Source organism: Prunus avium, chromosome 7 (assembly GCF_965620075.1).
Source record: "Prunus avium chromosome 7, drPruAviu1.hap1.1, whole genome shotgun sequence".
NCBI classification, from domain to species: domain Eukaryota; kingdom Viridiplantae; phylum Streptophyta; class Magnoliopsida; order Rosales; family Rosaceae; genus Prunus; species Prunus avium.
Window position 1 is genome coordinate 36,889,274 of NC_142290.1, and position 16,833 is coordinate 36,906,106.

General features: G+C 39.1%; 2 protein-coding genes across 2 annotated transcripts; one reads left to right on the top strand and one right to left on the bottom strand.

Moving 5' to 3' along the window:
• Window positions 1-7,094: 7,094 nt before the first annotated feature.
• MSH7 (MUTS homolog 7) lies at window positions 7,095-13,584 on the bottom strand. The gene is made up of 17 exons (XM_088255817.1): window positions 13,111-13,584; window positions 12,302-12,848; window positions 11,821-11,916; window positions 11,647-11,702; window positions 11,416-11,482; window positions 11,129-11,224; window positions 10,495-10,626; window positions 10,362-10,395; window positions 10,213-10,257; window positions 9,896-10,095; window positions 9,672-9,798; window positions 9,311-9,588; window positions 8,906-9,100; window positions 8,278-8,691; window positions 8,055-8,151; window positions 7,681-7,808; window positions 7,095-7,589 (listed from the first exon to the last, which is right to left on the bottom strand). Exons 1-17 carry the CDS (start codon window positions 13,419-13,421, stop codon window positions 7,119-7,121), a joined length of 3,294 nt encoding a protein of 1,097 aa, XP_088111943.1. The 5' UTR covers window positions 13,422-13,584; the 3' UTR covers window positions 7,095-7,118.
• A 2,032-nt stretch (window positions 13,585-15,616) lies between these two features.
• On the top strand, window positions 15,617-16,438 carry LOC110768290 (multiprotein-bridging factor 1c). Its single transcript, XM_021971999.2, has one exon. The coding sequence runs from the start codon at window positions 15,790-15,792 to the stop codon at window positions 16,222-16,224; it is 435 nt and encodes a 144-aa protein (XP_021827691.2). The 5' UTR covers window positions 15,617-15,789; the 3' UTR covers window positions 16,225-16,438.
• The last annotated feature ends 395 nt before the right edge of the window (window positions 16,439-16,833 follow it).

The window sequence follows — 16,833 nt, forward strand, 5'->3', positions numbered from 1 at the left end:
ACACATTACTTACTTCTTTTCCTCAACATGCTATTGGTGGAAGACACTTAATATCTACAAACAACCACTCATTAAATATAAAAACAAAGATTGGAAAGAAACAATAAAAATACTTTAATAGATTTATATAAAACAAAAGAAAATACTAACAAATATAAATTTAAGGATAAAACTTGTATTAATTTTGTGCTCATCATTTAGTGTCCATATCAGATACTTCCCCATGACTCTTGTCTGAGGTTGTTGGCGCCTGAACAAGTTTAGAATTCAATAATGAAGCCCAAAAGGTGACATAGCCCAAAAGATGATATAACCCGCCCACATCATTTCTCTTCTCTTGTATTTGCAATAAAGCCCATTCAATTATTGATATAGCCCAAAAGATAAATTAGATGGGCCTTTTACTTTCAAATTGGGCCCATTTAGGGTGGATTACGTGCATGGAAATGTTGTGCCTTATTGTACCGTGGATTAATTAACTCAGTGTCATTGCTCTCTATCTCTCTCTCTCTCTCTCTCTCTCTCTCTCTCTCTCTCTCTCTCTCTCTCTCAATATCAGGGTGGATTATATAATTAAAAATATATTAATAATAAAAAATTACATACGGCCTCATTAAAACCTTTTCAGATAACCAATGGCTACAACCCTAAGGAAAAAGAGTGCCCAAAATGAGAGTTCTCAAAATATTAATCTATATATATAAAGCATAATAATATATTAAAAACCTAGTTTCACTTTTTCCCACAAGTGGGCTTGTGAGACTCATACTCTTCCTGGGTCAGAAATACCCTATTGCAGTTCTTCTTTTGACAATTCGGGTATGAAGTTTCCCAGCCATGATGTACCCTATCCATGTGGCTTTCCGAGGCATTATGGCTGGTGAACGTCTTGGAATTCTTGTTAGATGCACAGATGATGCACTTGTTGCCATTGTCTTCTGCCTTTAGACCCTGGACCTCATGTGCGAACTTGTGACTTTCAATCATGTGGTCTAGTAGTGCTTCAGGATCATGGCTCGAGAACCCATCGCAGTAGCGGCAAAAGAGCTTGTCATCATAAAGATCCATGTTGATTTTCAACTAATATAGGAAAATAATAAGAAAATCATTAGTGAATAATTTATTTTATAAGAAACAGCAAGGCGAGGTTAAACTAGTTTGTTTATGTATGTGTGAAAATAGCATGATAAGTTGAATGGTGGTAAAAGTAACAGTAGTAATTTTGTTTTGGGATGAAGAAGATGAATCCAAAGTAGAATTAAAATTGTCCAATCATATGGTACGACCTAGGCCTGGAAATAAAGCCCGGGCCCGATAGGCCAACCGAACCCGGCCCCATTTTTTAAACTATGGGCTTACCCGGACCGACACATTGGGCGGGCTTAGCCCGGCCCGATAAATTATGAGCAGGGCTTGGGCTTTGTTTTGAGGCCCTTGAAAGGCCCGGCCCGGCCCGATATAATTAATTAACTTATATTTAATGATATTTTGTGAGCAATAATATTGATATTTGGAAGCCTTTTATAATGGATAAAAAAAATGGGAGGTTGCCTTAAGAAAACGATGTGGGATTGGGCAATACTTCAAAGTTCAAACAAAACAAAAGGAGCAAACGCAGAAAGATAGAGTGGAGGAGGCTAGGAAGGAAGAAAAAGAAAGAGTGAGTGGGGGTGGGTGTCTATTTCTGTCCCACATCGACTTCACACACCAACACAATTGTTTTTTCCTTTATAAATAGCTTTACTTTACCTATGTTTCTTTACATCGTCATTCCATTTGAAATTCTTATTGGGGTTGTTGAAAGCCCCATTTGGATTTTTAACTGAATTTTTAGTTGAGAGTTTTGGTAAATGCCTTAATTGGCATTTAAAATCTCCAAATATTATATTGATTTCAACATTTATTAATGTTATATATATTAATACAAACAAGGGCCATATAGGCCCGTCTTGAAAGCCCGAAAGAGTTTGGCCCGTGGGCAGGGCCTGGGCTTTGTATATTTCATAGAGAGCTGGCTCGGCCCGGCCCGATAGTTGTCTAGGGACAAAAAAGCCCATCAAAGATAAGGCTTAGGCTCACACTTCTTAAGGCCGAGCTGGCCCGGCCCGGCTTATTTTCCAGGCCTAGTACGACCCGCATGTGGGCTTGTGAGACTCGTGAGACCTCACCAGTCAAAATATTAATCTATATATATAAAGCATAATAATATATTAAAAACCTAGTTTCACTTTTTCCCACAAGTGGGCTTGTGAGACTCATACTCTTCCTGGGTCAGAAATACCCTATTGCAGTTCTTCTTTTGACAATTCGGGTATGAAGTTTCTCAGCCATGTTGGACCCTATCCATGTGGCTTTCAAAGGCATTGTGGCTGGTGAACGTCTTGGAATTCTTGTTAGATGCACAGATGATGCACTTGTTGCCATTGTCTTCTGCCTTTAGACCCTGCACCTCATGTGCGAACTTGTGGCTTTCAATCATGTGGTCTAGTAGTGCTTCAGGATCATGGCTCGAGAACCCATCGCAATAGCGGCAAAAGAGCTCGTCCTCGTAAAGATCCATGTTGATTTTCAACTAATATAGGAAAATAATAAGAAAATCATTAATGAATAATTTATTTTATAAGAAACAGCAAGGCGAGGTTAAACTAGTTTGTTTCTGTATGTGTGAAAATAGCATGATAAGTTGAATGGTGGTAAAAGTAACAATAGTAATTTTGTTTTGGGATGAAGAAGATGAATCCAAAGTAGAATTAAAATTGTCCAATCATATGGTACGACCTAGACCTGGAAATAAAGCCCGGGCCCGATGGGCCAACCCGAACTCGGCCCCATTTTTTAAACTATGGGCTTACCCGGACCGACACATTGGGCGGGCTTAGTCCGGCCCAACAACTTATAAGCAGGGCTTGGGCTTTGTTTTGAGGCCCTTGAAAGGCCCGGCCCGGCCCGATATAATTAATTAACTTATATTTAATGATATTTTGTGAGCAATAATATTGATATTTGGAAGCCTTTTATAATGGATAAAAAATGGGAGGTTGCCTTAAGAAAACGATGTGGGATTGGGCAATACTTCAAAGTTCAAACAAAACAAAAGGAGCAAACGCAGAAAGATAGAGTGGAGGAGGCTAGGAAGGAAGAAAAAGAAAGAGTGAGTGGGGGTGGGTGTCTATTTCTGTCCCACATCGACTTCACACACCAACACAATTGTTTTTTCCTTTATAAATAGCTTTACTTTACCTATGTTTCTTTACATCGTCATTCCATTTGAAATTCTTATTGGGGTTGCTGAAAGCCCCATTTGGATTTTAACTGAATTTTTAGTTGAGATTTTTGGTAAATGCCTTAATTGGCATTTAAAATCTCCAAATATTATATTGATTTCAATATTTATTAATGTTATATATATTAATATAAACAAGGGCCATATAGGCCCGTCTTGAAAGCCCGAAAGAGTTTGCCCCGTGGGCAGGGCCTGGGCTTTGTATATTTCATAGAGAGCTGGCCCGGCCCGGCCCGATAGTTGTTTAGGGACAAAAAAGCCCATCAAAGATAAGGCTTGGGCTCACACTTCTTAGGGCCGAGCTAGCCCGGCCCGGCCCATTTTCTAGGCCTAGTACGACCCGCATGTGGGCTTGTGAGACTTGTGAGACCTCACCAGTCAAAATATTAATCTATATATATAAAGCATAATAATATATTAAAAACCTAGTTTCACTTTTTCCCACAAGTGGGCTTGTGAGACTCATACTCTTCCTGGGTCAGAAATACCCTATTACAGTTCTTCTTTTGACAATTCGGGTATGAAGTTTCCCAGCCATGATGTACCCTATCCATGTGGCTTTCCAAGGCATTGTGGCTGGTGAACGTCTTGGAATTTTTGTTAGATGCACAGATGATGCACTTGTTGCCATTGTCTTCTGCCTTTGGACCCTGCACCTCATGTGCAAACTTGTGACTTTCAATCATGTGGTCTAGTAGTGCTTCAGGATCATGGCTCGAGAACCCATCGCAGTAGCGGCAAAAGAGCTCGTCATCGTAAAGATCCATGTTGATTTTCAACTAATATAGGAAAATAATAAGAAAATCATTAGTGAATAATTTATTTTATAAGAAACAGCAAGGCGAGGTTAAACTAGTTTGTTTTTATATGTGTGAAAATAGCATGATAAGTTGAATGGTGGTAAAAGTAACAGTAGTAATTTTGTTTTGGGATGAAGAAGATGAATCCAAAGTAGAATTAAAATTGTCCAATCATATGGTACGACCTAGGCCTGGAAATAAAGCCCGGGCCCGATGGGCCAACCCGAACCCGGCCCCATTTTTTAAACTCTGGGCTTACCCGGACCGACACATTGGGCGGGCTTAGCCCGGCCCGACAACTTATGAGCAGGGCTTGGGCTTTGTTTTGAGGCCCTTGAAAAGCCCGGCCCGGCCCAATATAATTAATTAACTTATATTTAATGATATTTTGTGAGCAATAATATTGATATTTGGAAGCCTTTTATAATGGATAACAAATGGGAGGTTGCCTTAAGAAAACGATGTGGGATTGGGCAATACTTCAAAGTTCAAACAAAACAAAAGGAGCAAACGCAGAAAGATAGAATGGAGGAGGCTAGGAAGGAAGAAAAAGAAAGAGTGAGTGGGGGTGGGTGTCTATTTCTGTCCCACATCGACTTCACACACCAACACAATTGTTTTTTCCTTTATAAATAGCTTTACTTTACCTATGTTTCTTTACATCGGCATTCCATTTGAAATTCTTATTGGGGTTGTTGAAAGCCCCATTTGGATTTTAACTGAATTTTTAGTTGAGATTTTTGGTAAATGCCTTAATTGGCATTTAAAATCTCCAAATATTATATTGATTTCAATATTTATTAATGTTATATATATTAATACAAACAAGGGCCATATAGGCCCATCTTGAAAGCCCGAAAGAATTTGGCTCGTGGGCAGGGCCTGGGCTTTGTATATTTCATAGGGAGCTGGCCCGGCCCGACTCGTTAGTTGTCTAGGGAAAAAAAAAAGCCCATAAAAGATAAGGCTTGGGCTCACACTTCTTAAGGCCGAGCTGGCCTGGCCCGGCCCATTTTCCAGGGCTAGCACCAATAAGAAATTAGATACAGGCAAAAATGCCACGAGGGATAGTCGTAATAGTGGGTGCCGTACATGGCCCAATTGGCATTTCCCCTCTCCACTTTCTTCAGATCTTTTTTACCAGACCATTGTTCCGCTGCATGCTGACTTACTTAAATGCCCTTCACATTTCATATGGTTACAAAACCTTCAATTCAATTGTTTAATTATCGCCAGAATAAACGTCGCACAATTATATAATTAATCTTATACTGTACGTGTTATTGTATCATAGAGAATTATCTCATTCTTTTAATAGACTACCAACTTGAACTATTAATTTTAGTTCAATTTAATCACTGCTGTTGTGTGCATGCATAGCCATATTTTTTATTTGTTTTTTTCTTTCAAGTGTTGTTTTTTCTATACATGCAATATCTGGGGAAACGGGAAGAGATGGCAAAGAATTTCTTTTATAAGAAACAGCAAAGAATTTGTTACTTGGTCATGTTCTACATAAAGAGATGATGGCAACTTCAACAAATCATAAAATTCCCAAAGAAGAGGAAATTAAAAAAGACTACCGTGTATCAATTTCACCCCACATGTCCCCAGAAAATGAGTTTTATATTAAGTTGCACAAATTTGCTTAAATTCAATCTTCTTTACATATTTAGTTGTCTAATTTTGTAGATGGTTGTCTCTGTTTACATCTCATTTTAGGAAGCTATAAGCAGCCTCTCAACACAAGGCGTAACAATTATTTTGAATGTCATTAATCAATGAACCCACCTGCATAAACAAAGCTGTATCATCATTCTCTCTACAACTCAAAATCACCATACAAACAATGAAGATCAAAATAACAGTTTAGCGTTGTTGGGCTGGCTAAGAATTTACACAAAGTACAAACCTGAGTCATGTTGGCACTAGAGGACCCAGGAAACAACCTCCTTGACATCAACGGTGTGCAGCTTCCCAAGAAGATCAAGAGCACTCAAACCCCAGTATGCGCCATTCATTCTTATATGCTCCACCACCACCACTGACTCAAAAGAATCCTTCTTCTGAGCACAGTATCACCATCTTATTACTATTAGGTACAAAGCAAAAACATAACAAATGTATTCGAATTAAAGTCAGACCTTTTCGACTGATACAATCAACTGAATAGGTAACTCTGTGTCTGTTACTTCCGGAAAGAGACCTGCAACTGCTGCTGTGGAAGAAACAGCAACTGGATCCATCGTGTTCATATCAGAGCATCCATGCTTCATAGGAATTCTAGGCAAGAACCAATACCGCATGGTAAGTGGTACTTTTGTCAGCCGAATTTCTATGCCAATTATGTTTTATCAACGTTATCCCCTATTTGTGATTGGAAGATAGTAAAAGAGATCTTTGAAGGCTTCAATTGAATGAGCATTTTCTTTCCCTCTAATGATGTTCCATATTGCAGTCCATGGAACATTAAGCTTAGGCTCCGCGAAAATGGTGGTTGAGAGAGAGAGAGAGAGAGGCAGCTATGGATCATCAAACCATATGATCAAAGTTCATATATACTTTGTGCAAGCAGAGGCAGGTATGTATTTTAAAATTTTCTAAGTCCAGACAGAGTTCAATCCCCATACTCCGAAACACACTTCATAAATGAGATCCATCATTCACGGAGTGGGGTGGCTGCTACAGGCTACAGCTGTGGACTTAATTACTCATTTCATCCAACTACCACTGGAATGTCTATGGATCATCCAAAGTGAAAAACGTATACTCTACATATCAAGGTGTTGAGAGTTGTGACCTATTAGAGAACCACAAAAGTGTCAAATTGCAGCAAGCTCAAGCAAATCAGAGTGTTCAAACAAAGCCTTTATCTGTCTAAAATAATCCTATTTACAACTGGAGTGGCTAATTTACGCTTTATATGGCATATGGAGTTTGCCAGCTACCCCTTTCCTAGAATAAGGTTACATGCTAAAGACGTCAAAACTAGAAATTTTTACACTGCAATCTATCAATCTCATCATGCCTTTCTGTTAGTTGCCTGATCTATATGAGCTCTTAAGCTCATGCTGCATACAAAACAATACATCAAAACAATCTTCGTCGTCAAAATTACCAGCCTGCGAGGCAGTTAAAAGGGTTTTCAGCCAGCCTTCATGGAGAGTTGAGAACTCCGATCGCTGTTCGCTCGTCTTAAAACTTCGTCCAACTGATTTTTTCATCACTTGGCCAGCCTTGGAAGCGGCTTCAACCACCTGCTCGGGGATCCCGGCCATCATTGCTACTTGCAATCCATAACTCTCTGGACAAGCCCCAGAGGTAAGGCGATAGAGAAACACCAGCTCTTGGTCTCTTTTAGAAGGGCATTCAGATTTTGACCTAAAAGCACAGGCCATGTGTTGCAATGTAACATGAGGGTGAGAAGCAAATTCCTTCGTTAGCGGGTGATAGTGAGTTGCAAACAATAATCTGCAGTTAATCTTTTCGACAAGATGGCGAAATACCTAACCAAGAGAAAATACAAACATTAACATGTTGCTTTACCATGGCAGATAGATCTACTGTCCTAACAGATTAGTAGAGAGGGAATCTCACAGCGTATGCAATGGCATATCCGTCAAAGGTGCTTGTTCCGCGACCCAGTTCATCAAGAATAACCAAGGAATCTTGAGTGGCATGTTGAAGAACTGATGCTGTTTCTGTGCATTCTACGAAGAACGTACCTACAAGGCTTCTATGATCAAACTTTGCAATTCAAGATATCACAAATTTGTCTCTTTTTTATGTATGTTTAAGAAAAACCCAAAAGATTTACAGAGTTTGTTAATAATGACACTGACAGAAAGAGTTGAGAAAAACCCAGCATCATCTCACTTTGTTTTCCATTTTTCAAAGAGGTGATTTAGAAGTTAGAACACAGAGAATAAAAACAAGGTAAATGAGACTATAAGTTTGCTAAAAAGACTTACTCTCGCCAGTCATGATACGGTCAGTGGCACCAAGCCGTGTGAAGATGATATCCACAAGTGAGAGAACACATATCTCACAGGGAACATAACAGCCCAACTGCAAGCCATCAATGAACTAAATGACTAAACATCAAAAAATCTAATGGCCAAAATCTATAAACTCTTCAATGACCAACTTCTGGGTTCTAAAGGACAAAACAAATAACTCAGGAAAAAAAAGAACCTGGGCTAGTATAACAGCCAGACATGTGGCGCGAAGAAGAGTTGATTTCCCACCCATATTTGGTCCAGTCAATAGTAAAGTGCGTGGATGATAGCCATCTGTATCCTCACCTAGGACTATGTCATTTGGGACAGGCAGTCCTCCATTTTCCCCAAGAGCAAATGGATGCCATAGTCCTTTAATATTAAGTGTGGGACTTCTGTTCTCTCCATTCAAAGTCATATTTTTTGATTGAGGCAAAATAACAGGTCTGGACATAGCCCCACTTGGAAAACTTGCAGTAACTGCAAAAGATCTTAGTACATCAATACAGTTGATGGCATGTATGGCATCAGACCATTCGGTTGCTTTCTCAAGAAATAGCTCAATCAGAATGGAGAGTGTTTCGGCATCTGAATCAGTTGCGTCGTGATTCTGGTATCAAATTCAATGTTAGTCATTTTCATAGAGGTTCAACTCTTGAAACTAGAATCAAAATGTTAGTCATGGAAAGAAATTCACCTAAGATGCAGTACTAATTCAATGATAAAGCAGTCTGAAAAAAAGGTAATACTAATACAAAAAGAAGATATGCTGCAAGCTTTATATGACTTCTATAAAGCAAGATACGAGCATTTGGGGGTAAAACCTGGTAATTTGGGAAGTCACTATCTACAGCTGCTTCAAATTGGCTAAGATATTGATCAAGCCCATCACTGCCACTTAGAATTGGCACTGTAAATACTTTTGATAGTGGTTCAATGATATACCCTTCGTTCTGTAATAGCTTTAACAAATCCATTCCAAATCTGAGGCCTTTCACAAGAGTTCCAAACGCTTTCACCTGTACCACAGTAAAAGCATTATACATTTACAGTGTTATTCTATCTTACCATAGAAATTCATGGTTAAGGAGAATGGTTTGATTTTATCAAACCATAAATCTATTGTCTGAACAGTGAACAGCACTGTCTCAAATTCTGAGGAGCAAAAACATTTGCCATATTCTTTGAAGTTTCAATGAAATTCCAAAATTAAAGTAGAAAAGACTTACTCTCTGTTTCAATACTTTTTTGCCAAACAAGGGCAGTAGGAGAGAAGCTGACGACTGAACACTTGCCCTAATCCGTCCAAGCACCCTTTCTAAGTCTGGAAGCTTGCGAAGATATTGAGCAATAAGTGGTATCATTTCTGAATGTGCCAGTAGATCTTCAACTACATTAAGCCTATTATTAATGGACTCAACAGATTTCAACGGATGGCAGAGCCACTTCCGTAAAAGCCGCTTCCCGGATGATGTCACACAGTTATCGAGATATGTGTACAGTGTACCTAAAACAAGATAACAATAAGTGGAATCAAGAAATGGACAAACTCAGTATTCTGGTTGAAGGCAATGAAAGTGCAAAACTTGCCTGATGGACCACCATCAGCACTATTACTGAAAATCTCCAGATTTACAAGAGTTTGTCCATCCATTTTGAGGCAACCCCTATAAACTTGGTAAGGAAATATATCTCCATTCTGTAAAACATCATCTAACTGTATTGAAATGGAACGTGTCAATTATAACTAAGGCAGACGTAGATGTTCTATATAATTATTTCTTCTTTTACGAAAGAATTGCAAGGGAGCTTACCATCACCCTGGATAGATGGCCAATAAGTGCACCAAGAGCAGACAAGGTGATTTCATGGTCTATCACACTGTCAAGTCCATGATTCCATGATTTAGAAGACGCTTTGAAGTATCCTTTCAACTGAATTAAATTTTTAACTTCAGAAGCGTCTACAGAATCACTGATTGACTGTACTGCAGTAAATTGCATTGCAGCAGAACCTGCAATATGAACATAAATGCAGTCAGACTCAACTACATCGCACATACACACACACAAAAACTCTCTCTCTCTCTCCCTCATTTAACAATCAGGAAAATCAAAAGGAGAATTTGAACCTGTTGAGTACTTTTTCAGAGCTTTTTGAGCTTCTTTTGACAGCCCTGCATAGATTTGAATATTTAAGTTCAACAGATGAAGTGATTTTCATGCAAACTTCAAAATGGAACTATGACACACCAAAAGTTCCGGGGCAAAGAATATTTACCTCTACTTTCATATATAACTTCTTTAGGTGACACCTAAGTCAAATCCCATCAAGAAAATTAGAAAATCAGTTTTCAAGCCTCCAAAACTACTCATTGAAGATATTATACAACGAAAAGAATACAAGAACATACTTGCATCAACAAAGCCCCCAAAGCAGCACAGGAAGTATCATCAGTGATGGCACCAATCCAGAATTTTAAAGCAGCACAATCCACAAAAGCAAACCCATACACAACAGTACCTTTCTCCACCGCAGTGTTCCCCTAAACATATATTTAAAGGAAGTTTGTTATTAGTTTTATAGTCCTGAAAACACATTTCTAGTACCCAAAAGATAGGCATGCAGAGAAGAAATGAAAATCCTTTTAGCATGACAAACTTATAAGGAAAAAGCATCAGAAGATGCTACGAAGCCAACTACTATAATGTATATGATAAGCAGAAAAGTAAAAAGAAATATATATTCTAATTGTCAATACGTCCACTTTGTGATGCCCAGAATGATCTTAACAGAATAAGAGTATGCTCTAATGCTTTTTTGTAACATATCTGAGTTGAATAACTATTACATTCAGGGGCTTCTGGACTGGAACATATTACAAGGTAAACTTATGTGAACTGCAGTACAAGTGACATCACACTGGGCTTAAATCTAACACAATTAGATTTAGGACATGGAATGCAAGGTATGGCAAGAAAATTGCAAAAAGCATATTTAGCATGCACATTCAATAAAATAAAATAAAAAATCAGAGCATTACAAACCTCTTTTAGTGCAAGAAGATGAACAGCATCAGGGCCAATATTTCCGTCAGTTGTGGTTGATGGTGTGACTACCTGAACCAATTTTCTCGGAATCACCTGTAAGCCAAGGTTTAAAATCAAACCATGCAGCACAAAGGTTACTTAAACAATCACAAAGTGTAGAACTAACACTAAGCTTTAAATCTTAGGAAGATTATTTACACGTTACAAACTTCATGAAGTAGGAAGGAAAAGATTCCATTGGCCAAACCCTTTAACTTTCTTATATATTAGCATCGTTAACTTACAGACTTTGCACCCCTGGCTTTTGCTTGATCAGAAGTCTCCAGCTGCTCTATCCGCCCAACTTTATAGCTTCATAAAAGATGTAACAAAGAAAAGTGAATATGATGTATAAATGTAGGAAATGAGACACGGGCGTATGACTACACAGGAAAATTATGATCAAAGGCATCTAGCAACAAAAGATGCAGATGATTACAAAAAGAGAGTTAATATAAGGCTACTTAATCACATACCCACGCACAACCAGCTTTTCAACAGCATCATCAATCCCACTTTCAGAGATACCAACCTGACCACACAGGGAAAATCAATGCATGCAAATACTCAGGTCAACAGACGGACATATACTTTTAAAAGGTTGACCTGAACAAGTGATGTTAACTAAACAATTTAGCGTTTCTAGTCACCTGCCGACATTTCCCCACACCACTTAAGGTCATTTTCCAATCAAGCTCCTTATGGCCAGTTTCAGCATCTAGTTCATAAAGCTCATAAAATTTTCCCTGTGTTTGATCACAAGCCATGAAATTAGGTAATAATGTTATCAAAAAAAATAAGAATTTGAGCTTAGAAACTCAATTTGTCTTGCCCCTTATAATACATTAAATAAATCTAACTTTTGAGGTATATCAAAAATAGAAAATCATCCCAAAATTCATGGTGCAATAAATTAGATTTTAATGACCCATTATGAAGGTCATTTAGTTGATAGCCTTCACAAGAAAAATTTGTATTTTTGTCCTTTTCCCAAATGGATTGCTCTTGTCAACATGCATTTGTAGGCATTTAATCCAGCTAAAGGGGTTCCAAAATAAATGTGGCAGTTGTAGACATATATGATCCGGCTATAAAATATCAACGGTAAGCAAATGACCAGTTCTGACTAACCACTTTGAAGAAAAGCACAACATCCATATATTGACACTTGACATCCCAATATTGTCTCTGTGATGCTGACATTTTCTTCAAAGCATCAGGTGGTATATAGAGCGTTGTTTGGTCATAGAGAGGATCATCAGGCCTTCTTCTATTTGCATCCCTGATTCGGGATCGGTCAAGCCACTCAAACTTGCTAGCCATATCAGATACTTCCCCATGACTCTTGTCTGAGGTTATTGGCTCCTGAAGAAGTTTCACTCTTTTGCTAGAATTCAGCAATGAACTCTCAAGCTTATCCCCAAACTTGGGAACATCCTCCAGAATTCGTTTCATACGGGGAACCAGACGTTTTGTTCCCGGTGTTTCTGGTTCAGCAACGTCATCGTCACATTTGATATGCACAACAGAACCTTGATCAACCTTTTTATGGGAATTGGTAATGTTGTTCTTAAATAGAGTGTGTTGAGAAGCCACTGCTGGTTTACACAACCCTTGAGGTTCATTAGGTTTACCAGATACTGTAGAACCATAGGAGAAACCACCATTTGATTGACTCCTACAAAATTAAACAAGCAAAATGAATAAATTGTTTGAAGAACTCAGATAACGAGAAAATAGAACTTTAGAGAGCACCAAACATAGGTATTTACAGACCAACAACAACCATCTCTCAGTGAAATACCAAAACTAAAGAGACAGTACTCAAAGGCTCAGATATTAGCTTGAACAAAATTTTAAACCCGAAACCCTTAGAATTTATATACAAGATTGAAATTATACATATCTTTAGATGTTTGAAGAAAAATATTAAATAGTACCTCTGGCTCTGAGAAGCCGTTTGTCTGTCATCAACCTTCATAAACTTGTGCATAATACTGGAGAAGGGAGAAGAGTCTTTCAAGTTCCCCACATTTGCCGGCAAAATCTGACGCGGCACCTTCTCCGGCGGAGTGTCGGTTCCCGTTACTTCGGGTGCTGTTGTCTGATTGGGAATGACGGCCTTTTGATCCTGTTGCGTCGCCGGAAACTGAGAAACTCGAGGGCCGGCTAGTGCGTCTCCGCAGCCGGAGCTCTGGTTTCCGGGCGAGGGTTTTCGGAAGAAGGAGAGGATCGACTGCTGGCGTTGCATTTTTTCAGATTCGGAGAGAGAATGCTAATTGCTAAGCGCGAATGCCGAATCGGTATAAATAGCAATGCAGAATTGGCGCCAAATTTTTAGAATTTGGAGTGACAGCTATGCCTAAATGGCGCCGAATGAATTTGACCTTCGTGACACTTTACCTTCTGGTATTTGCTTGCGGAACCATAAAATTTAAATTAAACCAAGCATGTCCTCAACTGCAAAAGGACCAATTGTCAATATTCCAATAGTTAAGAACATGACACAGATTTTGGGGTCAAATCGAGAATAAAGCTAAACGGACAATGTCCTTTCTACTCGAGCGGAGATCCTTCTTTTATAAATAGACTATCCCCTTGCCACACGCTGACGCATGTGCCAATTTTTTTTTTTTTTAAGTTTTTAGAATTAAGAAAATAAAAAAAGGTAGTTATTTTTCATAAAAGTATAATCTATTATCTGATTTTGTTTTTAATTTTAATTTTTTTAATTGTGAATTTACCATATTATCTTCATTTAATTAAGAATTTCAATTCTTAATATTTAAATTAACCAAGGGCATTTTCTAGTATTTTGAATGTTTCATCATTCTCTGCCTTTTGCTTTATATATATAGATATATAATATATAAAAACTCTTTTTATAAATAAAAACCCCGAAGTATAGCCGTGCGGCCATACTATTTACACAAAAAGGGACCCTGGGGCCTAGCGCCCACTTTGCCATGTGTTAAAAAGGTATAGCCGGGCGGCTATACTATTTTTTATAATAAAAAATCGTAGTATAGCCGCGCAGCGATACTATTTATAATTTTTTTTTAAAGGTTATTCGCAGCTATGGTCCCTCAACTATACCCGTATTTACAGTTTGGTCACTCAATTCAATTATTAGTTGCAGACATCACTCAATTAGGTGTTATGTTGCATCATTAGTCCTTATGTCAAATTCTGTTAAATTTTCTGTCAAAAGTGAGGTAAATTATGAAATTCATCCACAACCCTCCCTATCCTCCACAACTTCAAAAATTTTAAATTTGGAAATTTGGAAATTCAAATTGAATATCAAATAATAAAAATTTCCATGGATCTGCTACACAAAACTTCAAAACCCTAACCCACCAACCCCTCTTCCCTCTCAACCTTTCGATGGTTTGCAAACTGACGGCAAACTAAGTCTAAGAAAGATTCCTCTTGTGCCGAACCTATGGTTCAACCTTCCATTCTTGTTTGCTCCCTCGGGGAGGTCCAAAGATTCATCATTTCCGCACTTACCCTTTTTTGTTTTTGTTTCAAAAGTCTACAAATTTTAGCAAGCATAAGTCATATTTAGTAGCTCTTGCAAAAGGGTCGGGTTTTAAATTGGTGTATTTGAATTGGGTTTGAAGATCATGAAAGCCCGATGTGATTTAGGAGAAGGGTTGGTCTCGATACCCAGATCGGATTCAAAGGTTGGTTATTTTTCCTGCTCTTATTTTTTGGGTTATTTTAGATTGTTGGGGAGAAGCAAGTGAGTGCTAAATTGGAACAAGAACGTGACTTGGGTTCTCTTAAGTGGCTTAAAATGCGAGATCTTGAATCTGTTTGCAGGTATGAAACTATTCTTGTTGCTGTGCGGCTTCTTTTGAATTGAATTTTTTGGTGTCGGCAAGGATTGGGTTGCAGCAATGGAGGGTTGTGGAGGAATTTCCGAATTTATCCTCACTTTTGACAGAAAATTTAATAGAATTTGACAGAAGGACTAATGATGCAACAAATCACCTACTTGAGTGACATCTGCAACTAATAATTGAATTGAGTGACCAAACTGTAAATACAGGTATAGTTGAGGGACTATTGCTTAAAAAAAAGACCACCACTTGGCCCATAGCGCCCGCTTTTCCATGTGTCAAAAAAGACTCCAGTAAAGTCGCACGGCTATACTCCTAATTTTTCAAAAATTATCCCGAGTATAGCCGCGCGGCCACACTATTTATAAGGGAAAGAGAAGAGAGGACCCGCCTAGCGCCTTGCGATTCGAAATATCCTCTACTGCGAGGATGTAGAACGAGGCACCAAGACAACCAATGGTAGACTGCCACGTTGTGAACACCCACAGTATTTTCCATTCAAGTAATGCGAGCATTACGCTGCGAAGAACACGTGGAGAACAAAACCAGTGCAGCACATAATAACCGCCACCCGCGCGTATTTTCAATTTTCCATCCATAAAAAATCTTAAAAAGAACGTTTGAGAAAGTTTGAGAACGTTCCAGATTCTCACCCCCACTATTAATTGATCGTCCGTCTTCAGCACCCCTGATTATCTTCTCCACCAATCGCAAACGAATCCAAGCTTTCTCTCTCTACATCTATCCGACTCTCTCTCTAGATCTCCGACGATGCCGAGCAGAAACCCAGGAGTGATAACCCAGGACTGGGAGCCGGTGGTCATCCACAAGTCCAGGCCCAAGGGTCAAGACCTCCGCGACCCGAAGGCTGTGAACCAGGCGCTCCGGTCCGGCGCGCCGATCCAGACCATCAAGAAGTTCGACGCGGGCTCCAACAAGAAGGCAGCGCCGGTCTTCAGCGTGAAGAAGCTCGAGGAAGGGACCGAGCCGGCCGCGCTGGACCGGGTCTCGAACGATGTGAGGCAGGCCATACAGAAGGCTCGTCTGGCGAAGAAGTTGAGCCAGGCCGACCTGGCCAAGCGGATCAACGAGCGGCCTCAGGTGGTTCAGGAGTACGAGAATGGCAAGGCGGTACCGAATCAGGCCGTGCTCTCCAAGATGGAGAGGGTTCTGGAAGTGAAGCTCAGGGGCAAAGTTGGCAAATAAAATTAGTACTGTGAAAAGCTAAAAACGCTGACGTCGACGTCGTTTTAGGGTGTATGTTATGAACAAAATGTTTGGTGTAATGGTTTTTGTCAGTTGTCTGTGTGTGTTGTGAGTCGAGAGAGAGGATGTACAAAGATGCAAAGGATGTATAGGCTAAATAAATTGCCAATTGATTTCATGAGATCAATGGAGTTTGATGTTGTCATTGGCGTGATATTCTGGTTTTCGTTGTTATTGCTTTGATCTGATCATCAATTTGTCCCCAATCTCATCAATTTCATAAAATACCAGGAGGCGAAGAGAGGATTTAGGTTTTGGGGTGAATTATTTTGGGCTGTCTACAAAGTCGTTCTGGAGTTTTGGGCTCAGCTTTTACCAAATTGTTTTAGTTTTGTCCAGTTTTTGAGTATATATGTGGGCTCAAAATCCAGAAAAAAAACAAAACAAAACAGCGACAACTTGTTCGTGGCCCAGCTACATATAAAGGGCTTGTTTGTTGAGCTGGATCAGGATTGGGCTTAAGTTCATTTATATTCCATTAAATAGTTGGCCCGAACCCATGTGTCCGCTTCCTAGCACCCAAAGTCGAATTCTCATTTCTTCGCTTCC